This window comes from Hypanus sabinus, chromosome 6, assembly GCF_030144855.1.
Source record: "Hypanus sabinus isolate sHypSab1 chromosome 6, sHypSab1.hap1, whole genome shotgun sequence".
Classification (NCBI taxonomy): Eukaryota; Metazoa; Chordata; class Chondrichthyes; order Myliobatiformes; family Dasyatidae; genus Hypanus; species Hypanus sabinus.
The window spans coordinates 64,736,227-64,763,313 of NC_082711.1; the positions used below are offsets into that span (position 1 = coordinate 64,736,227).

General features: G+C 42.4%; 2 protein-coding genes and 1 long non-coding RNA gene across 16 annotated transcripts in view; 2 read left to right on the forward strand and 1 right to left on the reverse strand.

The window, feature by feature from the left end:
• Nucleotides 1-2,516, forward strand: part of ift57 (intraflagellar transport 57 homolog (Chlamydomonas)) — a 50,110-nt gene extending 47,594 nt beyond the window's left edge. For all 3 annotated transcript variants that reach the window (XM_059972335.1, XM_059972336.1, XM_059972334.1), the window contains one exon: nucleotides 1,533-2,516. In XM_059972335.1, the coding sequence (XP_059828318.1) occupies nucleotides 1,533-1,711 (179 nt within the window). In that variant the 3' untranslated portion in view covers nucleotides 1,712-2,516. The remainder of the gene's footprint in view (nucleotides 1-1,532) is intronic.
• On the reverse strand, nucleotides 1,842-3,346 carry LOC132395552 (uncharacterized). The gene is made up of 2 exons (XR_009512666.1): nucleotides 3,215-3,346; nucleotides 1,842-2,803 (listed from the first exon to the last, which is right to left on the reverse strand). It is a non-coding gene; the product is annotated as an uncharacterized LOC132395552 (long non-coding RNA).
• LOC132395548 (zona pellucida-binding protein 2-like) overlaps nucleotides 3,230-27,087 on the forward strand; it is an 86,761-nt gene continuing 62,903 nt past the window's right edge. For 4 of the 12 annotated variants that reach the window (XM_059972329.1, XM_059972331.1, XM_059972332.1 and 1 more), the window contains exon 1: nucleotides 17,747-17,847. Coding sequence is in view for 6 of the 12 variants with exons in the window: in XM_059972321.1 (XP_059828304.1) it covers nucleotides 3,415-3,559; nucleotides 17,680-17,847 (313 nt within the window). In the remaining 6 variants the exon portion in view is untranslated. Of the gene's footprint in view, nucleotides 3,560-3,670; nucleotides 3,723-17,679; nucleotides 17,848-27,087 lie in introns of those variants that run through there. The other 8 variants (XM_059972321.1, XM_059972323.1, XM_059972324.1 and 5 more) reach the window with 4 other exon arrangements.

A 27,087-nucleotide genomic window follows, 5' to 3' on the forward strand; every position in this document is an offset into this window, starting at 1 on the left:
TTTTCCTCCAGAATTTCCCTATATTTTGCTGCATTCATTTTGTCCTCTACCTTCACAAGCCTTCCAGGACCTGCTGCAGTGTAGCATCCCCACAGCATGATGCTTCACAGTAGGGACAGTGTATTTATGTTGATGTGCAGTGTTTGGTTTATGCCAAGCATAGCTTTCAGTCTGTTGGCCAAAAACCTCAATTTTGGTTTCATCAGACCATAGAATCTTCTTCCAGCTGTCTTCAAAGTCTCCCATATGCCTTCTGAGGAACTCCAGCTGAGATTTCATGTGTTTTTTTCAACAGTGGCTTTCTTTTTGCCACTCTCCCACAAAGCTGCAACTGGTGAAGCGCCAGGCAACAGTTGTTGTACATGCAGTCTCTCCCATCTCAGCCACTGAAGCTTGTAACTCCTTCAGAATTGTCTTTGGACTCTTGGTGGCCTCCCACCTTCACTAGTCCCCTTCTTGCATGGTCACTCAGTTTTTGAGGATGGCCTGCTCTAGGCAGATTTCCAGCCCCACCATATTCTTTCCATTTGATAATTGACTAAACCGTACTCCAAGGGATATTCAGTGACTTGGAAATTTTCTTGTATCCATCTCCTCACTTGTGCTTTTCAATAACCTTTTCATGGAGTTGCTTGTAGTGTTCTTTTGTCTTCATGGTGTAGTTTTTGCCAGGATACTGACTTGCCAGCAGTTGGACCTTCCAGATACAGGTGTATTTTTACTACAATCAATTAAAACACCTTGACTGCACCAGTGATGTTTTGGTGTGCCATATTAAAGAGGGTGAATACTTATGCAATCAATTATGTTTTGTTTTATATTTGTAAGTATTTTAGATCACTTTGTAGAGGTCTATTTTCATTTTGACATGAAGTCTTTTTCTGTTGATCGGTGTCAAAAAAAACACATTAAATCCACTATGATTCAATGTTGTAAAACAATAAAACATGAAAACACGGAATACTTCTTACAGGCACTGTATTTACACTTAGGCAGCTGAACACATTTGAATAAACAGTTCTGTGCAAAAGTCTTAGGCGCATACAAATAGTTAGGGTGCCTAAGACTTCTGCGTAGTACTGTATTTGTCACCGTGGAACGTAGAGCAAGTTTTTAAATCTGGCAGGAGCAAAGAATGTTGTGAATGGCAAGGGTGGATTGCTGCAATATGGGTGTGGGACAGGTGGCAGAGAAGGAGTGCCAGGGGTTTTGATCTTTACAGAATGTCTCTAATACTTCCCGCTCTCCCCCTTCTTTCTTCCCCTTTTTCTTACCATGAATTCCCCTCTCCCTGTCCACACTCACTACCCTCAGCCCACAATAGAGACCCATATAACAAAACATGAAGTTACTATGGCACTATGCATAGCCTTAGGCACTCTAACTAACTTGGGTGCCTAAGACTTTTGCACAGTGCTGTATACTTGAAATTTATTGAGAAAGATTTAGAAAGACTGAAGGCTATGTACTAATATAAAATAAATAATTCAAGTGGATTGATTCCTTGGATTAATTGACACTTCTATTTTCAGCTCCATTGGTGAAAATCAAGCAAGCTTTGACTAAGCTGAAACAAGAGATAACTCAAATGGATATCCGAATTGGAGTTGTGGAGCATACCTTGTTACAAGCCAAACTCAAAGAGAAGTCAAACATGACCAGAGACATGCATGCAACCAATATTCCAGAAACCACAATAGGTGGTTATTGACTTCCAATATTTATGTACAAATCATAACTTTATCTGTTAGTACTGTATTGGAAAATTATTGAATCTTGTTTTCTACCTGAGGAACCAAAGGTTTTGAATTGTTGGTGCAAGATAACTTCAACAAATCACAGTTGCATTATAGATTTATCAAAATCAAAATACAAAGTCAGCTTAAAATAGTGCCAGTGCTCCTTTCATTTACAAAATCAATAGTCAGCAAATCTTGCACTTCATATGTTATCAGCAGGTCTTTTGCCCTTAGGCTCATATTCCTAATGTTTTATTAAATACTCATTCCTCAATTACTGACTCTCTAAACAAAATTGAAATGACTTTAATTGCAATGAACTATTGCAGTTTTCTTAAGAAACTTAAGTATTTCTAAAGAGTTTCAATAAATGCCTCAAAATCTAATCTTTCCTTTATAAGCAGCACTGGCTCTCTAAGCATTATGAAGCTTATCTAAAATTCAGTATTTAATCCATACACAATTATAAAATTAACCTCTATTTTCGAGCTCTTTGCTATTACTTTCTTGAAGCACTCCCTAATGTACATTTTCCATCCATTATCTTCTTTATTACTTTAACATTAACTTCATGACTGGCTTTTTGAATTGATCTAAATATAAAGTAAATGTACAGTGAAAATTTTTGTAGAAATTGTATATAATTAACTCTAGTTTTAACTTGCAGTTAACACTGCAAGCATTGCAGATGTTTTAAGCAAGCATTTTATAAATACTTATTTGCAATTTTGTAATCTTTGAATACAATTATTTTATCAATAAAATGTTATCTGTTGAGCCAACTGTGCATATTTTTGGAACCAGCATGTTAACATGGTGTTAACCAACTTTTAAACAAAAATGAAATCATATTAAAGATTGTTTGGTTGTGAAGGAGACCTATATAACTTGAAATGTAGGAAGTTCATCCAGCAGTTAACAAACTGCATTTGTTATAATTTAAAATGCAATATGTATTCAGTATTATTCAAAAATTTAAAATGTATTTGATAACAGCTTCAATCATCAGCTGAAGCCCCAAGTCTTCATAGTTAGCAGTTGATGCTCTTCCATTCATGCTGGGGCTGTTGACAAATAAAACATGGAATAATTTAAATGGAATTTTATCCAAATTTGCTTTATAAAATCTGTAATGTTTTGTTTATAGTTATTTCATCACATTGAGCTTCTGAACTTGAAAATAGGGCCAGCGTAATACTGCCGTGAAGATGCTCTTTATAAAACCAAGCAGTCAAAATTAAAAGCTATTTCACTTTAGACAAGTATAGCAGTACCAAATCTGTGAAACGGTCGTAGAACATGCAACGGTTGCTTAAAATGGAATATTTGTTCAGACGCAACTTTTCGTTCACTTGAACCTAATACTAAAACTTGGGTTAATTTGAAGGACATGGAACAGCAATAATCCATGCTGCAGAGCGAGAGGAAAGTATCTATTTTTAGACGCTATGACCCGATTCTGCTCTTTTCTTTACCTCAGTGCTAGATACTTCATTCCCACTGACGGAAGCAGCCCGTATGGTATGGTTCCTAACGCTGGGAGGCGGTTGCGCAGACAACGAAGCTCCCAGCGTTCTGGCCGCGGAATGTTATTTTTTGAGTGGAGCAGCAAGTGCTGAAAATGGAGGAATACCGGAGCGACGTGGGATGAGACATCCCGTCCACCTGGTGAAAAATGTGGGAACCGCACAGAATTATAACCGTCCTTTCCCTTTCAAAGTCGCATTGTTCCAGTCAAAAAGCTTTAAAAGAAACAGTTGTGGTTTTGATAATATTTGCGGCGACTGTTTATGGATTGTTCCTCTTTTTGCACACGTCAGGTATGTAACTATTTCACGTTCAGCTCATGTCCGTCTGAACATACAACCTTGGGGAATTTGAACGGGATATGTTCGTTACATTTGCCTGCTTTTTATTGGTCAAACGGGAGAGGCGGAATCGGGTTAGAGGGACGTCAGCACCAAAGGGCTGTTGGGCTGTGCGGTACTGTACAATTTTGATATAACTTTCTAAAATGTTAGGAAATAATTGTCTTTGGGAATATCAAATTATACCATTTTAATTATTTCAGCACAACAAAGGATTTGGAGAGGGTACCGAAAACGTTCACAAGAATTAGAGAGTATTAGCCAGGATTACAAATTTGAATTGTTTTCTCTGCAGTGTCAGAGATTGGGGGGAAATCTGACAGAAGTATATAAAGTTACGAGAAGCATAGAAAAGGTAGATAAAATACCCCTCCCCCCCCAGGTGGAGAGGGTAAAGCTTTAAAGTAAAAGGGTAAAAGTTTTATTGATTCAGGGGTCTTGCAACCATCTAATTGACAATCCCCAGCTTTTGAGAAGGTAGTGATAGCCTGCCTACTTGAATTGCTGCAGTGCTTGAGTTGTGGGTATGTCTGTTGGGAAGGGAGTTGCATTTGACCCAGGAGATCTAGGAGGCTTTTTTCTAACACGGAGTAGTTGGAGACTGGAATTTGCTGCCTGGGAAGTGGTGGAAGATGATATGATCCTGATATTTAAGAGACATTTAGAAGCATGAAGAAGCAGGGAATTGAGGGAAATAGACTATGTGCAGGCAGATGTGTGGTTTCATTTGGCAGTGTGGTGACACAAAAATAAAGGCCCGCAGGGAGGCTGCTCCTGTGCTGTACAACTCAATATTCCACGTTCTTCAATACCTGACCTTGCATGGATAATATCCTCACTGCTTTGGTGTTCCCAAAATGCATCACCTTTCACTTGTCTGGATTAAATTTCATCTGCCATTTTACCCATTTTCATTCACACATTAATACCTATCCACAGCCCTGGACCATCTTCCTCTATATTAATGGTTCTGTAGCGGGGTGCTACAAGCAGCGCTAAAATTACGACACGGAGTCGGTAACTGCAGTCGAAGGAAAAACTTTATTCGAAAACTTCAGCCTCACTTTTAAGCCTCTGTCAACCGGCCCCCCATGGCGAAGAGGCTCCAAAGCTCTGTGCTCGCAAACCCCCGTAGGCTATCTAATTGTGAGTCGGTTCGCATACGCTAGGAAATGAGCCGCCACATAACCCCCCCCCAGAACCGGCGATACACCCCCCAATGTCCACAGCCTGGGCCAGAACCTGCTTGGGAGGTCGGCCTCTGCGCCGAGGCGCCGGAAACTCGGCCGGTTGCGCCAGGTCCACATGGGCCGGCTTGAGGCGGTCCACCGTGAAAACCTCCTCCTTCCCCCCAACGTCCAGCACGAACGTGGACCCGTTGTTCCGGAGCACCGTAAACGGCCCCTCGTATGGCCGCTGCAGCGGTGGCCGATGCCCGCCCCTTCGTACAAACACAAACTTACAGTTCCGTAGGTCTTTGGGTACGCAGGTCGGGTGCCGCCCATGCTGTGAAGTGGGTATGGGGGCCAGGTTACCGAGCTTCTCGCGAAGTCTGCCCAGGACTGCAGCGGGTTCTTCCTCTTGCCCCCTCGGGGCTGGTAGGAACTCCCCGGGGACGGCCAGGGGCGCGCCGTATACCAACTCGGCCGACGAGGCGTGCAGGTCGTCCTTGGGCGCTGTGCGGATGCCGAGAAGGACCCAGGGAAGCTCGTCCGCCCAGTTGGCTCCTCGCAGGCGGGCCATGAGGGCCGACTTCAGGTGACGGTGGAAACGCTCCACTAGCCCGTTCGACTGTGGGTGGTAGGCAGTGGTGTGGTGCAGCTGAGTCCCCAAAAGGCTGGCCATAGCTGACCACAGGCTGGAGGTGAACTGGGCGCCTCTGTCGGAGGTAATGTGGGCTGGTACACCAAAGCGGGATATCCAGGTGGCGATCAGGGCTCGGGCGCAAGATTCGGAGGTGGTGTCGGTGAGCGGGACCGCCTCTGGCCATCTTGTGAACCGGTCCACGATAGTCAGGAGGTAACGCGCTCCGCGCGACACTGGCAGGGGGCCCACGATATCCACATGAATGTGGTCGAAACGCCGGTGGGCGGGATGGAACTGCTGCGGTGGGGCTTTGGTGTGCCGCTGAACCTTGGCCGTCTGGCAGTGCATGCACGTCCTGGCCCATTCACTGACCTGTTTGCGGAGTCCGTGCCAAACGAACCTGCTGGAAACCATCCGGACAGTTGTCCGGATGGAGGGATGCGCCAAGTTATGAATGGAGTCGAAAACACGTCGCCGCCAGGCTGCGGGGACGACCGGACGGGGCCGGCCGGTGGCGACGTCACAGAGTAGGGTCCTCTCACCTGGGCCCACGGGGAAGTCCTGGAGCTGCAAACCAGAGACTGCAGTCCTGTAACTCGGAATCTCCTCATCTACCTGCTGTGCCTCTGCCAGTGCCTCAAAGTCTACCCCGTGGGAAAGGGCATGAACGGTAGGGCGAGAGAGCGCATCCGCCACGACATTGTCCTTACCCGAGACGTGCCGGACATCCGTTGTGTATTCAGAGATGTAGGACAGGTGGCGTTGCTGGCGGGATGTCCAGGGGTCGGATGCTTTCGTAAACGCAAAGGTAAGCGGTTTGTGGTCCGTGAACGCGGTGAAGGGCCGGCCTTCTAGGAAGTACCTGAAATGCCGGATTGCCAGGTAGAGCGCCAACAGTTCCCGGTCAAAAGCACTGTACTTGAGTTCGGGTGGCCGCAGGTGTTTGCTGAAAAACGCCAGGGGTTGCCAGCGACCTGCGATGAGTTGCTCCAGCACCCCACCGACTGCCGTGTTTGATGCGTCCACTGTGAGGGCGGTAGGGGTGTCCATTCTGGGATGTACTAGCATTGCGGCGTCAGCCAAAGCTTCCTTCGTTTGAACGAAAGCGGCGGCGGACTCCTCGTCCCAGGTAATGTTCTTGCTCGGACCCGACATCAGGGCGAACAGGGGGCGCATGATCCGGGCAGCTGAAGGGAGGAAGCGGCGGTAGAAATTGACCATACCTACGAATTCCTGAAGGCCTTTGATCGTGGTGGGTCGGGGGAAGTGGCGGACCGCATCTACCTTAGCGGGCAGAGGGGTTGCCCCGTCTTTAGTAATCCTGTGGCCCAGGAAGTCAATGGTATCGAGTCCGAACTGGCATTTGGCAGGGTTGATTGTAAGACCGTACTCACTCAGTCGGGCGCAGAGTTGACGGAGGTGGGACAGATGCTCCTGACGACTGCCGCTGGCTATGAGGATGTCATCCAAATAGATGAACGCGAAGTCCAGGTCCCGTCCCACCGCGTCCATTAACCGCTGGAACGTCTGTGCGGCATTCTTCAGGCCGAACGGCATGCGGAGGAACTCGAAGAGGCCAAACGGGGTGATGAGAGCCGTTTTGGGGACGTCGTCAGGATGCATCGGGATTTGATGGTACCCTCGGACAAGGTCGACCTTGGAGAAGATCCGGGCGCCGTGCAGGTTTGCCGCAAAGTCCTGAATGTGCGGCACAGGGTAGCGGTCCGGTGTGGTAGCCTCGTTCAGCCTGCGGTAGTCGCCGCACGGTCTCCAGCCCCCCGTCGCTTTGGGCACCATGTGCAGGGGGGAAGCCCAGGGGCTGTCGGACCGCCGGATGATCCCCAATTCCTCCATTCTCTGGAACTCCTCCTTCGCCAGTCGGAGCTTGTCTGGGGGAAGCCGCCGAGCACGGGCATGGAGGGGTGGTCCCTGTGTCGGGATGTGGTGCTGTACGCCGTGCCTGGGCATGGCTGCTGTGAACTGCGGTGCCAGAACCGATGGGAACTCCGCCAGGACCCTGGTGAAGTTGTTGTCGGACAGCGTGATGGAGCCGAGGTGAGGGGCTGGCAACTGGGCCGCGCCCAGGGAGAACGTCTGAAAGGTCTCGGCGTGTACCAGTCTCTTCCTGGGCAGGTCGACCAGTAGGCTGTGAGCTCGCAAAAAATCTGCACCCAGAAGCGGTTGGGCTACGGCGGCCAGTGTGAAGTCCCACGTGAACTGGCTGGGGCCGAACTGTAGCTGCACCTGACGGGTGCCATAGGTCCTTACTGTGCTGCCATTCACGGCCCTCAGGGGGGGACCCGGTGCCCTGCTGCGAGTGTCGTAACTTGTCGGAGGTAAAACGCTGATCTCAGCCCCAGTATCGACCAAAAAGCGGCGTCCCGACCTGCTATCCCACACATACAGGAGGCTATCCCGATGGCCAGCCGCCGTAGCCATCAGCGGCGGCTGGCCCTGGCGTTTCCCGGGAACTTGCAGGGCGGGCGGCAACGGCGGGCTTCTGCGCCCCACCGCTGGTGGTAGAAGCACCAGTGGTCATTGGGCCGGGGGTTAGTGGGCTCTGCGGCCGGGCCTGGACTGGTTTGCTGCCGGGAGCGTGGCTGGGAGATCTGTGCGATGGACGCCCCGCTCACCTTTTTGGCGTTCCACAGCAAGTCCGCCGGGGGTCACTGAAATCCGCGTCCCTTCCGGGGGTCACTGAAATCCGCGTCGGACAGCAGCAGGCGTATGTCCTCGGGCAGCTGCTCCAGGAATGCCTGCTCAAACATGAGGCCTGTGTGTCCCTCGGCCAGAGACAACATCTCATTCATTAAAGCCGATGGAGGTCTGTCGCCCAAGCCATCCAGGTGCAGTAAACGGGCAGCCCGCTCGCGCCGTGAGAGTCCGAAAGTCCTGAGGAGCAGGGCTTTGAATTCCGTGTACTTGCCGTCTACCGGGGGCGACTGTACGAACTCCGCGACCTGGGCAGCTGTGTCCTGGTCGAGGGAGCCCACCACGTAGTAGTAGCGGGTGTCTTCTGAGGTGATCCGGCGAACGTGGAATTGGGCTTCGGCTTGCTGGAACCATAGGTCCGGGCGCTGTGTCCAGAAACCCGGCAGTTTCAACGAAACCGCATGAACAGAGGCGGCGTCGGTCATTTCTGGTCCAAAAATCGTTTGGACCGTCGGGGTCACCAATTGTAGCGGGGTGCTACAAGCAGCGCTAAAATTACGACACGGAGTCGGTAACTGCAGTCGAAGGAAAAACTTTATTCGAAAACTTCAGCCTCACTTTTAAGCCTCTGTCAACCGGCCCCCCATGGCGAAGAGGCTCCAAAGCTCTGTGCTCGCAAACCCCCGTAGGCTATCTAATTGTGAGTCGGTTCGCATACGCTAGGAAATGAGCCGCCACAGTTCTATCAACTTTGGTGCTATTTATGAACTTACAAATCATGTCATCCACATCCGGATCCAAGTCATTCATGTATATTACAAACAGCACATATTTCAGTATTAATCCTTATGTGACACAACTAATCATGTAATCCGATTGCCAAAAACTCTGTGCCACCGCCATCTGTCTCCTATTTCCAATCCCATAGGCCCTAACATTTTGAACCAGTGTCCTTTTCAAAGGCGCTGTAAATGGCATCTACTGCTCTGCCTTCATCAACACATCTTGTTACAAGTTCAAATTGTTCAGGTAAGATTTACCTTGTTGGCTGTAGCACAGGAATAGACCCTTTGTCAGAAAGTATCTGTATCAAGCATGATGCCAAATTAAATTAATCTGCCTGCACATGGTCCCTGGGTCTCCATGCCCTGTATTTTCATGTGATTATCTATCTGAAAGCTGCTTGAATGCTACCATTATATTTGCTTCCAGTATCAGTCCTGACAGAACATTTCAGGCACCTGCCACTCTCTGTGTTTAAAAGAATTCTTGCACCACCCATCCCCTGCAAACTCATCCTCTGACCTTAAACCTTTGTCATCTAATATTTGGCATTCCTACCAGTCAGTATAATTCTTCCACCAGTACTGTATGTCTTTTACAGATAGGCAAGGCAATTCTGAATCCAAACTACCAATTTACCATGGATCCAGTGCATTTTAATATTCCTGATCAAACTTCTATGAGGGACCTTTATTAATGTCCATGTTCCCTTCAAGATGGTGCCAATAAAGGGTGACTGCATGCAGTTCCAATGGGAATAATCAAATATTCCTGTTCAGGACTACTACAGCTAATATCCACACTCACAGCCATGGGTACTTCAGTGAGCAACATTGATTTAAGACGTTTAAAAAAAATATTGACACTCATAATGCAAGGATACTGGACTGCAGACTCAGTTTGCAAATACAGTTCGCTTTTAAGAAAATGGAACAGCGGAAGCTGAGCGGGCTAAGGTACAATTGAAACGCCAATTCTTGAGACGCTCCCCCTCTCCCACAACTTCAACTTCCCTGCTGGCAAATATACAGTCTCTGGAAAGTAAAATTGAAGCCCTCAGAGCACAATTGCTGTACCAGAGGGACATCAGGAACTGCTGTTTACTTTGTTTCATGGAAATACGATTTTAAACCATTTTAAACACAGTGCTGCGGCTCAATAGCTTTACCATCCTTCACGAAGTCAGGCAGCTCAGTCCTTTAAAGGTAGAGAAGGTGGAGTGTGCTATATGATTAGGTCATCGTGGTGCACAGGCTTGGTGGTTCTCTCAGTCCTGCTCAACCAGCTTGGAACATCAAGAGATCAAATGTTGTCCTTTTTATCTACTGAGGGAGTTTTCTGCAAACATCCTGGTGGCGATGTACATTCCACCTAAGGCCAACGTCAGGCAGACACCGGAGGAGCTGAGCTCCGTAAACAGCAGGCACGAAACAACGTGCCCTGATTCTCCCCAACTTCCCGCTGCCATAACAAGGATAACTACCTTCTTGTCCTTTCCTACCATCCCACTAGTCTCCACATCCAGCACATCATTCTCTGTAACTTCTGCCTTCTTGAACAGGATCCTACCACTAAACACATCTTCCACTCCCACCCCACACCACTTTCTGCAAAGATCGCTCTCTCCATGATTCCCTGTCCACCCTTCCCTCTCCACTTATCATCCTCCTGTTGCTCTTCCCTGCAAGCAGGTCAATTGCCGTATTGGTCCTTACCTCCTCCCTCACCACCATTCGGTGCCCCAAACAGTCCTTCCAGATGAGGTAACACCACTTCACCTGCATCATCTACTGTGGGCAATGCTCCCGCTGCTGCCTTCACATCGGTGAGACGGAATGTAGATTAGCAGACCGCTTTGTCAAGCACCCTTGCTCCATCCATCACAACAGGTGGGGTTTCCTAGTCGCCACCCATTTTAATTCTACTTCACATTTTCATTCCAACATGTTGATCCATGGCCTCCTCCACTGCCAAGAAAAGGCCATTGTCAGGTTGGAGGAGCAGCACCTCATATTCCAAATGGGTAGCTGCCAAACTGACAGCATGAACATTAATTTCTCTAACTTCTGGTAATTCCTTCTCTACCCCCCTTTTCTTTCTCAATTCCCCATTCGAGCTCCCCTCTTACTCCCCCTTTTCCCCTCACCTGCCTATTACCTCTCTCAGGTGCCCCTCCTTTTTATCTTTCTCCAATGGCCCATTCTCCTTTCCTATCACATTCATTCTTATTAACCAGCTATCACCTCCCAGTTTCTCACTTCATCCCCCCTCCCACCTACTCACCTTCCGCCTCACTTGGCTTCACCTATCACCTGTTAGCGTGTACTCCTTCCCCTCCCCCCACCTTCTTATTCTGTCTTCTTTCCCCTTCTTTCCATTCCTATGAAGGGTCTTGGCCTGAAGTGTTGACTGTTTATTTGCCTTCATTGATGCTGCTGAGTTCCTCCAGCATTTTGTTTGTTTACTGGTCTTATCAGACATTAATCCACAATGGTGTAATGCAGAGATTTGCAAGGACCTCTGGTGTTTGTGCTATACTGCATGTTAACAACTTGTTGAATGGAGGAGATATGATTAGCAAGTTTGCAGTTGGCATGAAAGTTGGTGGAATAAGGAAGGTTGCCTAAGGACACATCAGACTATGGATCAGATGGAAAGTTGGGTAGAGTCTTGGTAGATAAAATTTTATCCTGATTTGTAAGATTACACATTTTGAGAAGTGAAATAGGGAGAAGAGACGTATAGTAAATGATTGGGCGATCAGTGGAACCTTGAGTTCAAGTCAATAGTTCCCTGAAAGAGGTAGATAGAATGGTGAAGGAGGCACAATTGCCTCCATAGCTGATGGTATAGCATATGAAATTTTGAATGTTGTGTTTCAACTTTAAAAAGCACTGTTTGGATTGTAGTTGGTGTTCAGTTCTGGTTGCCAATTATAGAAGGAATGTGGTTGTGTGGGGAGTGTGCAGAGGCGATTTACTACTATTGAACACTGGACCTTTTCTCTGCTGACCCTTTTGACACTTGGAGATCATCACCTGTATTGGAGTAAGTAGGTAGTGGAAAAGCTTTTAAAAGGAACATGTACAGACTCCAAGGGCATCATATTTCAATTAAGGTGAAGGGTAGCTCTGCTGATAAAAGATATCAAGGCACCAGTAAGGAAAAAGAAAGAAGCATACATTTCATGGGCACAATTGAATCACTTGACAAATGTAAAAAAAATTGCTCAGGCTTAATAAGGAAATCAGGACAAAAAGAGAGAGTGAGATGGATTTAGCACGCAGGGTTAAGATCATCATTGAAGGTTCTTCAGTTATGTTAATAGTAAAAGAATGACTAGGGAGATATGAGGTCCTCTCATAGCTCATTAGAGCTCCCTAGGTGTGGAGCCACAGGAGATGGGTGGGACTTTTAATGTCTATTTCTCCTCGGTGTTTACCGAGGAAAATACTGTAGATGTCAAAGAAATAAAGGTAATGAAGTTTTGGATCATATGCATTTTACAGGGAAGGAAGTATCTGCAGCCTTGTTAGAAATACTTGCTTGGAACTTGCTGAAGTTCCAGAAGACAAGGGGATAGCTAATATTATTCCATTGTTGAAGAAGGAAAGCAAGGGCAGACGGGTGAGCCTGACTTCAGTTGTAGGGAAGTTACTGGAGGGAGTTCTGAGGGACAAGTTCTGTCTTTTCTTGGATAGTCAAAGCTTGATCAGGAATAATCAGCATGGCTTTGTGCATAGCAGCTCATGTCTGACTAATCTTTTAGAGTTTTTTGAAAAGGTGACTATAGGGATAGTTGAAGGTAAAGCAATAGATTTAAGTTCAAAGTGAATTTATTATCAAAGTGCGTATATGTCATCATATGCAACCCTGAGATACTTTGTTTCAGGCATATACAAAAAAAATCACAGAAATATAATAGAATCAATGAGAGACCACACACAACAGCACAGACAAACAATCAGTGTGTGAAAGAAACCACTGTGCAAATACAAAAGAAAAAAAAATAGGCTGCTTACCCTTATCCGAAATGCTTGGGTCCTGTTGTGTACCATTCAGCTGGGTCTTCCAACATAAAGAGACAGACTTCACCAAATTCAGAGTGATCACATTATTAATGCATTTATTATTTTACTTGCAAGGGGAGGTATACTCCCAGCCAAGTTTCATCTGGAAGTATATCTCCGCCTCTTCTGCTTCAACCAAAGTACTTTTAGACTTTTTTTGCGAAGAACAGTGATTAGTTTGCTCAGTTCCATGGAACAGTTGGATCTGGTTGTACAGGTGCACAGTTCATTGAAAGCAATACTCAGGTGGATAGGGTGCAGAAGAAGGCACTTAGCTGTTGGCCTGTATCAGTAGGGACATCAAGTTTGCAAGTAAAGAAATTATGCTATAGTTTTACTGTCAGGGGCCACTTTATCAGGTCCACCTGTACACCTGTTCATTAATGCAAATATCTAATCAGCCAATCATATGTCAGCAACTTGATAACATAATCAACAGAAGTATGTAGACGTGGTCAAGAGGTTTAGTTGTTGTACAGACCAAATATCAGAACGAGGAAGAAATGTGACTTTGACCATGGAATGATTGCTGGTGCCAGATGGGGTGGTTTGAGTATCTCAGAAACTGCTGATTTCCTGGTGCTTTCATGCACAGTGCTCTTTAGAATGTTGCAAAGGACAAACAAAATAATCCAGTGAGCAGCAATTCTGTGGGCGAAAGTGCCTTGTTAATGAGAGCGGTCGGGGAGAATAACCAGACTGTTCAAACTGATCAGAAGGTGACCGTAACTCAAATATCCACACATTACAACAGTGTCAAACCTTAAATTAAATGGGCAAGTGCAGCAGAAGAACCCAAATAAGGTGAGGCATCACCTGGAGTATTTTGTACAGTTTTAGTCACCCTATTGTAGGAAGGACAAAGTCAAGCTGGACAGGATGCAGAAGAGATTTACAAGGACGTTGTCTAGATGAGAGGTATGAGTAACGGGGAGAGATTAGCCAGGCTGGATCTCAAACTCCTGGAGTGCAGGAGAATGACAGCATAGAAGTTTATAGAATCCTGAGGGTAACATGGATGATGAAATGCTTTTCCCAGGGTTACCGTTTGACTCTAACAGCTAGTGAAATCACTATGTCAACTGCATAAAAATAGTTTTGATAAGTAGTTCATAACCATCTGATATCATTAGTCTCTTACCACTTTAGATTTGTATATCTCTGACGCTGAGTTGTTCTGGAATTCTTTGTTTTAATTTTAGCTTTTCTGCATTTGTTGCTTTTCAATTACATTTCATTTTCCTGTATTTTAAGCTCTAGTTAATTGAAGTTAATTTTCCAATTAATAGTGTAAATAAATTATCAGCTACCATGCTTGGTCTTCATTGACGTTAAATTTTACCTTTCACATGCTCAAGAATCCATAAAGCTTCCACTAGATTCTGTTTTATGCACTTGGAGAACCTTATAGTATATTGTGCTGATGTTAATTGACAGTGGAGTTTTCACTTGCTCCTGTTGCCTTGATCTTGCCCCATAACCTTGAAATGTTCTCCCTTTTAAGTACATTTTGAATTAACATTACATTATTTCTGACAATGAATATATTAACTTTTTAGACAGCAATTTAAGAGATCATAACAACTCACATGGAATGGAAGAAAACAAACCTTCTCCATGGTCCCCTCTGGTATTTTTTCTAGTTATCCTAAACCTGCATCCAACTTCAAGTTTAATATCATGGTCATACATAAATGCCATGAAAATTAACTTTTTGCAGCACAGTACATGACAAACACAATAAGCATAACTCAGGTGAGACAGGAGAACTTGTATCATGAGCATTTATGGGTGGAACTGAAGAATAAGGTATAACACATTAACGGCAAACACGAGGAAATCTGCAGATGCTGGAAATTTAAACAACACACACAAAATGCTGGTGGAATGCAGCAGGCCAGGCAGCATCTATAGGGAGGAGCGCTGTCGACGTTTCGGGCTGAGACCCTTCGTCAGGACTAACTGAAAGGAAAGATAGTAAGAGATTTGAAAGTAGTGGGGGGAGGGGGAAATGCGAAATGATAGGAGAAGACCGGAGGGGGTGGGGTGAAGCTGAGAGCCAGACAGGTGATTGGAAAAAGGGATACAGAGCTAGAGAAGGGAAAGGATCGTGGGACGAGAGGCCTAGGGAGAAAGAAAGGGGGAGCGGAGCACCAGAGGGAGATGGAGAACAGGCAAAGAGTGATGAGCAGGGAGAGATAAAAAACTAAATATATCAGGGATGATGTAAGAAGGGGAAGGGCATTAATGGAAGTTAGAGAAGTCAATGTTCATGCCATCAGGTTGGAGGCTACCCAGCCGGTATATCAGGTGTTGTTCCTCCAACCTGAGTGTGGCTTTATCTTGACAGTAGAGGAGGCCATGGATCGACAGATCAGAATGGGAATGGGACGTGGAATTAAAATGTGTGTCCACTGGGAGATCCTGCTTTCTCTGGTGGACCGAGCATAGGTGTTCAGCGAAACAGTCTCCCAGTCTACGTCGGGTCTCACCAATATATAAAAGGCCACACCGGGTGCACCGGACACAGTATACCACACTGCGTGAAGCGGAACAAATGCTACACCTGCCCTTACTTCCTCCCTCACCACCATTCAGGGCCTCAGACAGTCCTTCCAGGTGTGGTATACTGCGTTCAGTGCTTCCGGTGTGGCCTTTTATATATTGGGTAGCCTCCAACCTGATGGCATGAACATTGACTTCTCTAACTTCCGTTAATGCCCCTCCCCTTCTTACACCATCCCTGATATATTTAGTTTTTTTTCTTTCTCTGCCCATCACTCTGCCTGTTCTCCATCTCCCTCTGGTGCTCCCCTCCCCCTTTCTTTCTCCCTCAGCCTCTTGTCCCATGATCCTTTTCCTTCTCTAGCTCTGTATCCCTTTTTCCAATCACCTGTCTGGCTCTCAGCTTCATCCCACCCCCTCCGGTCTTCTCCTATCATTTCACATTTTCCCCTCCCCCCCCCACTTTCAAATCTTACTATCTTTCCTTTCAGTTAGTCCTGACAAAGGGTCTCGGCCTGAAACATCAACAGCGCTTCCTGGCCTGCTGCATTCCACCAGCATTTTGTGTGTGTAACACATTAATGGGGCTATATCATAGACCACCCAACAGTCCACAGGATTTAGAAGAACAAATTTGTGGAGAGATCATAGACTGTTGAAAGAAATGCGAAATTGTTATAGTAGGTGATTTTAACTTCCCACATACTGATTGGGAATCCCATACTGTAAAAGGACTAAATGGGATAGACTTTGTCAAATGTGTTCAGGAGTCCCAAAGAGACAGAGTGGGATACTAAATCTCCTATAATGGATTGAGACAGGGCAGGTGACAGAAGTTTGTGTAGAGGAACACTTTGCATCTAGTGATCATAATGCCATTAATTTCAAAGTAAAGATGGAAAATGTAGGTCTGTTTCTTGGGTCAAGATTCTAAATTGGAGAAAGGTCAATTTTGATGGTTTCAGAAAGGTTCTGGCAAGTGTGGATTGGGACAGACTGTTTTCTGACAAATGTGTACTTGGTAAGTGGGAACTTTTCAAAAGTGAAATTTTGAAAGAACAAAACTTGTGAATGACTACTGAGATTTAATGCAGACAATTGTGCTGTGTTGGACTTTGGGAGAACAAGCCAGTATAGGTCTTATGCAATGAGAGGTAGAACACTGAGGAGTGTGGTAGAACAAAGGGATCTGGGAATACAGGTACATAATTCATTGGAAGTGGTATTACAGGTAGATAGGGTCATAAAGAAAGCTTTTGGCACATTGACTTTCATAAATCAAAGTTCTGAGTACAGGAGTTGGGACGTGATGTTGAAGTTGTCTAATTTGGAGTATTGTGGGCTGTTTTGGTCACCAACCTACAGGAAAGATGTAAATAAGGTTGAAAGAGTACAGAGAAAATTTACAAAGATGTTGCTGGGGCTGAAGGTCCTGAGTTATAAGGAAAGATTGTATAGGTTATGATTTTATTCCTTGGAACTTATAAGATTGACAGGAGATTAGATAGACAAAATTATGAGGGGTATAGATAGGGTTTTCCACTGAGGTTCGGTGGGACTACAACTAGAGGTCATGGATTAAGGGTGAAAGGTGAAATGTTTAAGGGGAACATGAGGGGAAACTTCTTCACTCAGAGGGTTGGGAGAGTGTGGAATGAGCTGCCAACATAAGTGGTGCATGTGAGCTCAATTTCCATGTTTAAGAGAAGTTTGGATGCCAGGAATATGGAGGGCTATTGTCTGGGTGCAAGTCGATGGGACTAGGCAGTTTAAATGGTAGGCAAGACTAGATGGGTGGAAGGGCCTGTTTTGGTGCTGTATTTTTCTGTGACTCCATAAACTTAAATTAACTCTCTTAAGGTGCATACAATATATATTACATTACTTCTTAAACCGTTCTGCTCTAAAAAAAAGCTCTCAATGTCTCCTCTAGTTCTTAATGTGAACTTCAATAAATTTCCTCTGTAACAGCTTCTAATACAGCTCTTCATAGAGAAAATGTGTAAAGGATGATTGTTGACTTGCCCATGCCCTTCAGAAAATCCTCTGTCCAACAATATACACTTCTTTCCTAGGGTAATTCAAGAAATTATGTTCCATATTCATCTAAGTACTTACACTTCCCTGGCAAATAACATATCATCAATGTATAAAAATCTAGATTGTCTAATGAACTGATGATTGCTTCACTCTGTAGTGATTTAATTTTTAAATTAACGCATTTAAATGAGTCACTCATAATATTCATAATTTCAGATTTAGATGCAAATATCTGTCAGAAAAAAGCTGAACTGTGTTTACATAAAAGAAGTTCAAGAGCAAAGCGAGCTGGTGACAATAAATTACAAGTAATGTTCCCAAGCTCACTCGCTACATCATCACAGGCTTTAAAAGAAGAAGTCATTGGTGTAGAAGGAGAAGTTGGTAAGATAGCTTTGCATAATCAAGATTAAACTATACAATACCGTTTTACAAACACATAAATGAATGATTCACCTGGCAATTATTTCAGAAGTTTTAATCAGAAAATTCATGTGTCAAATAGTTTTGAAAATGTTTCCTCATTTTGTCTCTTACTAATTCCTAAATAATCTTCAACTTCACCATTTCATACTTTCCATTAGTTCATAAACCACCTGTGTATTCTTGTCATAGAAATTATATTGCATAGCACAACATTTATGCTGTATAGTAAAAACAAGTTAATGAAAATGGAGACTATGTGCTTATGTGTACAATGTACAGGCTCCTCAGGTCATGATCACCTGGCATGCCCCATAATTGAGCCTGAGAGGATGGGTTTGCTGGCTGTTGCAGGGCCGAAAGCATCTCCTGCTCCTTGGGAACTTGGTTTATGGCTGCAGTTCCATCTTATGAACTGTCCAGCTTACAAGCAGTTCACAGGAGTGGGACCCTGCTGCAACCTGGGGACAACCTCTGGTACATTTTTTGTCAGTGACTATTTTAGTAGAATGTGATTTGCCACCAATAAAGGAAACACGTTGGAAGTTCTGATCTTCTTTTCTGTCTAGCAACAGAGAGAAGAACATATAGACACTGCTGTAAGATAAGATTGGGATATTGCTGCTGAGAAAGTAGGGCAAAAGAAGGAAGAGTGATATTCTCTGTAAGAAATAGTGCATGTGGCAAATTACATCTGGTAAAATGAAAGAGTTTGCAGCTATATGCTGTGTACATTGAGATGGGTAGAGATATTCCAGAGAGTTCCATAGTTCAGTAGTTCCATTTAATATCAGAGAATGTATACAATATACGACCTGAACTTCTTGCTCTTCACAGCCATCCACAAAAACAGAGTACACTGAAGAATGAATGACAGTAAAAACCCCCACTCCTCCTCCCAAGCACAAGCAGCTGCATAGCATCAACCCTCCCCTCCCCCACACTTCAGCAAAAAGCATCAGTACCCACACCCACCAAGCAAGCAATAGCAAAGCCCACAAGTAAGACCATAATCTGCAGTACAACAAAAATCTAATCGTTCACTTAACAATTCAACATACCACAGGCTTTCTGTCTCTAATAAAGGTGTCACACATCGAGAGGAGAGATTAACAAGACAGAAATGCAACTTGCTGATTTACAGTGTTAAATTCTGCCCTGTCCTTTTCTTCTGCCATGAATTCTCTGACTTGAGAATTGGCAACAAACTCACCATCACCAATGAGTGAAAGAGAGACAGATCTGAGTACAGAGGCCTTCAGCAGCTGATCCGTTTCTCATGGTATTCCATTTTTCTCCCATAACCCTTCAGTCAGCAACACTGGCGTAGAATAGGCTCGTCCCCAGGGCCGTAAGGCCTCAGTACCTCAAGGACGTGCTTCTCTTCTAGGCCGCATCCTTGGGATATCGAAAAACGGGTGGTCAGTGAGGCCTGGGAGCAGGAACCATCACCATAAAGAATCGAAGTTAGAGTACAGCTGTAGGCCAGGGACTTTGACAGAACCCCATCCACCTTGAAAAGGAAAAAGAAGAGATATTTAAGTTAGAAATTAAGCTATTTCCACCAATGAGCTTGAATAAGTTGCTCTCCAGCACCATCGTAGCTCCGCCCTGTCATTGTCAATATCTGAGAGGAGAGAGTCAGTTAAGCAACAAGGCCTTGCTATAACTAGAGACATACAAAATATCATTTAGTTTATTAGTGCTATAGATCACAATGTTTCCTGTATGGATATTCTAACAATTTTGATGAAGCATTTTAGTTGAGTGACTTCAGATATTCATGACCAGAGAAGGTTGAGAATATATCGTCAGTTTAAAAGACATCACATAAAAACAGATTCATCACTGGCATATGTCATGAGATTTATTGTTTTGCAGCTGCAGTACATTGAAATACATTAAAAATTACTATAGGTTACAAAAAGAAATAGGAAAATGTATAATAAATAAGTAGTGCAAAGCGGGCAAAATAAGGGCGTAGTGTTCAGAAATCTGATGGTGGAGGGAAAGAAACTGTTTCTAAAATGTTGAGCATGTGTCTTCAGGCTCCTGTATCTCTTCTGTGATGGTAGTTATGAGAAGAGGGCTTGTCCTCAACAGTGAGAGTCCTTAATGATGATGCTGACTCCTTGAGGCATTGCCTTTTGAGGATGTCCTTGATGGTGGGGAGTCTCGTACCCAAGTAGGAGATGGCTGAATTTCCAACCTTTGCCAATTTTTCAATTCTGTGCATTGAGATCTGCAATACAGATGGTGATTCATCCAGTCTGAATACTCTTCACAGTACATCTGTAGAAATTTGCTAGAGTCTTTGGTGATGTACCAGATCTCCTCAAACTCCTTCATAACTGCATTGGGCTCAGGATAGATCTTCAGAGATGTTGACACACAGGAACTTTAAGCTGCTCACTTTTCCTTAATGAAGACTGGTGTGTGTTCTCCCAACTTCCCCTTCCTGAAATCCACAGTCAGGTTCTTGGTCTTACTGACATTGCAATACCATCAACTAGCCAATCTCTCTCATTACTGTATATCTCTTTGTCAATGTCTGAGATTCTGCCAACAACTGACGCCTGTCATTGTCAGTGAGGAGGAGATGTAAGGCCCAGGTTTTAAAGATTGTTGATTAATATTCAGGGGATCATGGTGTTGAACTCTGAGCTATAATCAATAAATAACAACAGACCTATTATTCAGGTGGTCCAAGGCCAAGTGGAGAGCCAGTGAGATTGTCTTCACTGTAGACTTAATTTGACAGTAAGTAAATTGTAGCAGATCCATGTATTTGCTCAGGCAGGAGTTAATTCTAGCCATGACCAACCTCTCAAAGTACTTCATCACAGTAGATGTCAGTGCTACTAGGCAACAGTCATTAAGATCTTGGATAGGAGGTAGAAACAGAAGGTGCGGGGTGAGGGAACTATGAGGTTGGTGGCAGTAGATGGGAGATCCCCAGAGTTAATAAGGTCAGCGATGGTGCGGATGACAATGGCCTGGTGCACCTAGTGGGGTCCTGTTTGAAAGGGGAATAACTGGCAGTCAGATTCTTAAAGGGACTGTGGCAGCTAACCATACTCCGGAATTGGAGCACTGAACTTGGATGATTGCTACTGTTTATTCATGACACTCTGTGAGCTTCAACAAGGTACTTGATTAGGTTCGGCATGCTAGTCTGCTATGGAAAGGTGGATTACATTGGATCCAGGGAGAGCCTGTTAATTGGGTATAGAATTAATTGATGTTAGGAAGCAGAGAGTGATGATGGAGGGTTGTTTTTTGGACTAGAGACCTGTGATTGAGGTGTTTGGCTGGGGCTCATTGCTCACCACACTGCTATTTATCAGTGATTTAGGTGTGAATATGCAAGATATGTTCTGTACATTTACATATGACACTAAAATAGGTGCTGTTGACATTGAAGATGGTTATCAAGAATTACAGCAGGATATTGATGTATTGGATAAGTGGGCCAAGGAATGGCAAATGGCGTTTAATTCAGATAGCGTGAGATGTTGTATTTTGGGAGGGCAAATCAGATTAGGACTTTCACAATCAATGGCCATGTTGTAGAACAGTGAGTACATGTACATGGTTCCTTGAAAGTGATGTTGCAAGTAAACAGGGCCGTGAAGAAGGCTTTTTGCAAGCTGGCCTTCAATAAAGCCATTGACTCTAGAAGTTGGAATATTACATTCTAGTTTTGCAAGACGCTGGTGAGGCTGCATTGGAATATTGTGTTCCATTTTTGGAAAGAATGCAGAGAAGGTTTACCAGGATATTGGAAAGAATACACAGGAGATTTACTGGGATATTGACAGGACTCAAAGGGAATTTTTCATTGGAGTTTCAGAGAATGAAGAATAATCTTATGGAGGTGTATAAAATCATAATTGTCATAGATGAGGTGATTCTGCACAGTCTTTATCCCAAGGTTGAGGCATCAGAACAAGAAGGCATAGGTTTAGCATATGAGCGAAGCAAGCAGAGGGATGTCCCTTTCACCCAGAGGGTCGTCAGTATATGCAACCGCAGACACTGCTGTTAAGTAACCTTGTTTCAAGTCATTTAAAAGAAAAGGTGATCTTCAGAACTGACAGACTATCTAGAGAGTAAGTGCAGTAGTTGAAATCTCAGGGGAGACTCCATTGTCTCAGGAAATGTGGTTGCTAAGGAGGACTCCAGGTAAAACTGAAACACAGGGCTCTAAGGCCCTACTCCCTACTATCCTCCTGGCTAACATACAGTACCGTATCTGGAAAATAAAATTGAAGACCTCAGAGCAAGACTGCTGTACTAGAGAGGCATCTGAAACTATTTTTTAATCTGCTTCACAGAGACATGTCTTCCTTCAGCACTTTGGACCCAATGCTGAAGATTCACCATCCACCAAATAACTGGACAGTTATTGTTTCACCATCATGCACAGGCATGGTGGTTCTTTCTCAGCTCTGTCCCCCCAAACTGGAACATCTGGTGGCCAAATGTTATCCGTACGACCTGCTTAGGGAGTTCTCTGCCGCTATTCTGGTAGTGGTATACATTCCAACTCTGGCAAAAGCCAAGCTGGTACTGAAGGAACTGAACAATGAGACAGTGCACCCTGACACCATTTTACCAGTCATCGCAGGGGACTTCAAGCAAGCCAACAAAAAGGAGTCTGTGACAAACTACATTTTTCATTTTTAGAATCTTTTTATTGATACATAATCTTCTACAGCTATAGAATAATACAAGACTTCAACAAATTAATATGTATACAATTAATAAAGCTGAAGAAAAAAACTGATCGTAATATATAAAAATGAAAAAAATTATATAGAGAAAAAAGAAGGAAAAAAAAACCCATCTAACTAAGAAAAAAAAACCCACTAACTACAAAATTAAATTAAACAGTGATTGGCACATATAGAAGGAGAATTTACGTTTTTCAAAATTCGAACCCAATCTTCATTCACAAAGGTTAAGTTCTCTCTCCAAATCTTGTTTAAACAATCTTGTTTAATCTTTAATGATAGGTTCTCTTTTCGTAACAAAAATAAATTATAAATTCTGCTAATGGAGCCTTTCACTAGGGGATTCAATTTCAAAATGGTATCCAACAAATCAGATTCTTGTAAATATGGAAACTTAGGTAAATATTGTTGTAAAAAATGTCTAACCTGAAAATATTGCAAAAAATGTGTATGAGCGAGACAGTATTTGGTAATTAACTCTTCAAAAGTCATCAATCGACCATCACAAAATAAATCTGTAAAAAAACGGATCCCTTTATTTCTCCACAGGAGAAAAATGGGGTCGGTTATTGAAGGTTTAAATGAAAAGTCCCGATATAAAAAACTAGACAACTTAAATTGTTTAAGATTTTAAAAATTGCAAAGTTGAATCCAAATCCGTAAAGATTGTTTAATAACCAGGTAAAAATTTAAATTTGGAATTTTAGAGAGCTATAAAGGTAATGGAGCTCCTAATAAGAACATAAGAACATAAGAGATAGGAGCAGGAGTAGGCCAATCGGCCCCTCAAGCCTGCTCCGCCATTCAACAAGATCATGGCTGATCCAATCTTAACTCTAGTTATCACCGAATCCCACAAGGCAACAGTGCCAACCAACAGGGCACCATGCCGCCCATTTTATTTTATTATTCATCTCGCCCAAACCCATGTGATCACCCGGGGAAAAAAAAACGATTTGCCAATTGAGGAGAAAAAATCTGGAAGACTCCTCTCCGACCCGTCCAGGCTATCGAAAACTGGCCCAGGAGATCACATGGCTGATCTAAACCTAGCCTCGTGTCCACTTACCTGCTCGCTCACCGTATCCCCTAATGCCATTTTTATCCAGGAAAATGTCTATCTCCATTTTGAATTTATTGAGTGTAGTAGCTTCCACAGCTCTCTGGGGCAGTAAATTCCACAGCCCCACTACCCTCTGAGTGAAGAAATTTCTCCTCATCTCAGTCCTGGAACGGCATCCCCTTATTTTAAGATTATGCCCCCTAGTCCTAGTTTCACCCATCATTGGGAACATTCTCCCCGCATCCACCCGATCAAGCCCCTTCTCAATCTTATATGTTTCAATAAGATCGCCTCTCATTCTAATATTGAAGTTAAATGAAATTGTGTAACAGCTTTTAATTTCAAATCAACCAACAGTGGTTTTTGGCTCTTATTGAGCTAGTATAACCAAAAACATAATTGTCTAATATTCACTGCCCAATAATACAGTCTTAAATTAGGAAGTGCAAGTCCACAATCTTTTTTGGGTTTTTGTAAATGGTACTTGTTAATTCTTGGTCTCTTACTGTTCTAAATAAAGGAAGAAATAAGAGAATCAATTTGATCAAAAAATTTTTGGTTAAAAAAATAGGTATATTTTGGAAAATATATAAAAATCTAGGTAAAATCATCATTTTCACAACATGGATACAACCTATTAAAGAAAGAGTAAGTGGATTCCATCTGGAAAATAGTAGTTTCATGGGGTCTATTAAAAGAACTATATTAGCTTTATAAAGATCTTTGTATTTTTTAGTAATTATAATACCTAAATATCTAAATGTATTAACAATACTTTTTTTGTAATTTATTTTTTTACTGAAGTTCATCAAACAAACATTTCCATAAGATGTATTTCAGACATTGTACATGTATATCATATAATCATATATATCACAAAATCTCCACAAAGTATTTATCTGGGGTATACACTTATAGAAAAGAGTGGAAAGAAAAAAACAAGCAAAAGGAAAGAACAATGTACAAGTAGGGAGTGATCTTTTTTTACAACAGTTTTATTGATTTGTGAGAATAAAATCAGGCCTATGAGGCATTATGTAGTTAAACCATTTTTCCCAGTATGAATCAAATTGTTCCAGCTTATGATTAACAGATGCTGTTATCTTCTCCATTTTGTAAATGTCCATTGTAATTTCCATCCATGTATATCGGAATATCCATGGATATTAAGGAATATCATTATCTGTACTAACAGGAGCATTTAATTGAAACAATTCACTTATATTCAAATTAAGTTTATATCCTGAAAATTTTCCAAAATCTTTAAGTGATTCCAAAAGATTAGGAATTGATTCCTCAAGATTTGAAATAAAACTCTAAAGATCATTTGCATAAAGAGAAATCTTATGTATGGTTCCATTTATAGAAATACCATGAATGTTTTTGGCCTCCCGTAATGTTATAGCTAAAAGCTCCAGTACAAGATTAAATAATAAAGAGCTTAATGGACATCCCTGTCTTGTACCACGAGAAAGTGAAAAGAAAGAAGACCTGTAATTGTTAGTAATGACCATGGCAATAGGGTTCTTATAAATCATTTGAATCTATCTATTAATATTATTACCAAAACCAAATTTTTCTAATACTTTGAACAAATATGGCCACTCAAATGCCTTTTCTGCATCAAGAGAGTTAACACATTGAGGTTGCTTAGATAATGGTGAATAAATAATGTTCATCAATCTCTGAACATTAGAGAAAGAGTAACAGCCTTTAATAAAGCCCATTTGGTCCATAGAGATGATTTTAATTAAAATTATTTTCCAAGCGATTAGCCATTATTTTAGAAATATTTTTGCATCCACATTTAATAGCGAAATAGGTCTATATGATGAGCATTCGACAGGGTCTTTATCTTTTTTAAGAATTAAGGAAATAGATGCTTCATAAAAAGAAGAAGGTAAATTACCCTTCTCAAAGGATTCATGAAATATTTCCAAAAGATACGGAGAAAGTAATCTTTCAAATTTTTTGAAAAATCCCACCAAATAACCATCAAGTCCAGGAGTTTTACCTGATTGCATTGATAAAATAGCTTTCTGAATTTCATGCTTGGTAATTGGAGCATCAAGCAGCTGTTGATCTTCATCAGAAATTTGTGGAAATTTAATCTTATGTAAAAAAGCCTCCATTTTGGAGGAATCTGCAGGAAATTGAGATCTATAAAGGTCAGAGTAAAAATCTTGAAAAGTTTTATTAATATCCTCATAGTTACTTATTTTATCTCCATTGCTTTTATGAATCTTTAAAATTTGTCTTTTAGCTCTAACTGCTCTTAGTTAGGAAGCTAAGAGCTTATTATTTTTATCCCCAGAAATATAAAATTGACTTTTCAATTTAAGCAAATACCCTTCAATAGGATATGTTTGTAATAAGTTATACTGTGATTGTAGTTCTACTCTTAAATGAAACAACATTTGGAAAGATTGTATTAATGTCATCTAATTCTTTAATTTGTTTAGAGATTTTATCTAATTCCATTCTTGTTTGTTTCTTCAATTTAGCTATATATGATATAATTTGACCACGTAGATAAGCTTTTAATGTATCGCAAATTACTACCTCTGAGACGTTTTCTATATTATTAAAGAGAAAAAACTCCTTCATCTGAGTTTCAATGAACTCAACAAATTCTGAGCTTTGTAATAAGTGTGCTGGAAAACGCCAAAGTGGTCTGGTAGAAACAACATCTTTCAATTCAAATATTAAATTTAAAGGAGCATGATCAGAGATAGCAATTGCATCATACTCACATTTCTGAACATTACATAAAAGTCGAGGGTCGACTATTAAATAGTCGATTCTCGAATATTTATTATGAACATGTGAGAGAAAGGAATATTCTCTATCACTAGGATGCATATGCCTCCAGACCTCAGTTAAACCATAATCAGTTAAAAAGGAATTAATAAGTGATGCAGAACGATTAGGAAGTTGATGTTTGGATGATGACTTATCCATTAAAGGATTTAAGCAAGTATTAAAATCACTACCCATTAATAACATATATTCATTTAAATCAGGTAATAGAGCAAAAACAGCTTTAAAAAATGTGGAATCATCATCAACATCTGGTCCATAAATATTAACCAAACCATTTTCTTATTACAAATTATTCCTTTAACAATTAAAAATCTACCATTAACATTGGCTATAATATCCTACTGATTAAAAGGAATATCAGAATCGATAAAAATAGAGACACCTCTAGTTTTACTCTGGGAATTTGAAATTGAGAGTCCTCCCAAAATTTAAAAAATCGATTTTTATCATATAACCTGATTTGCGTCTCTTGAGCAAAAATTATATCAGGCTGGGATTGGTTTATAATTTTAAATGTTTTCTTACGCTTAATAAGGTGATTCCAGCTGCAAACATTCCAAGTTAAAACATTTAACTGTT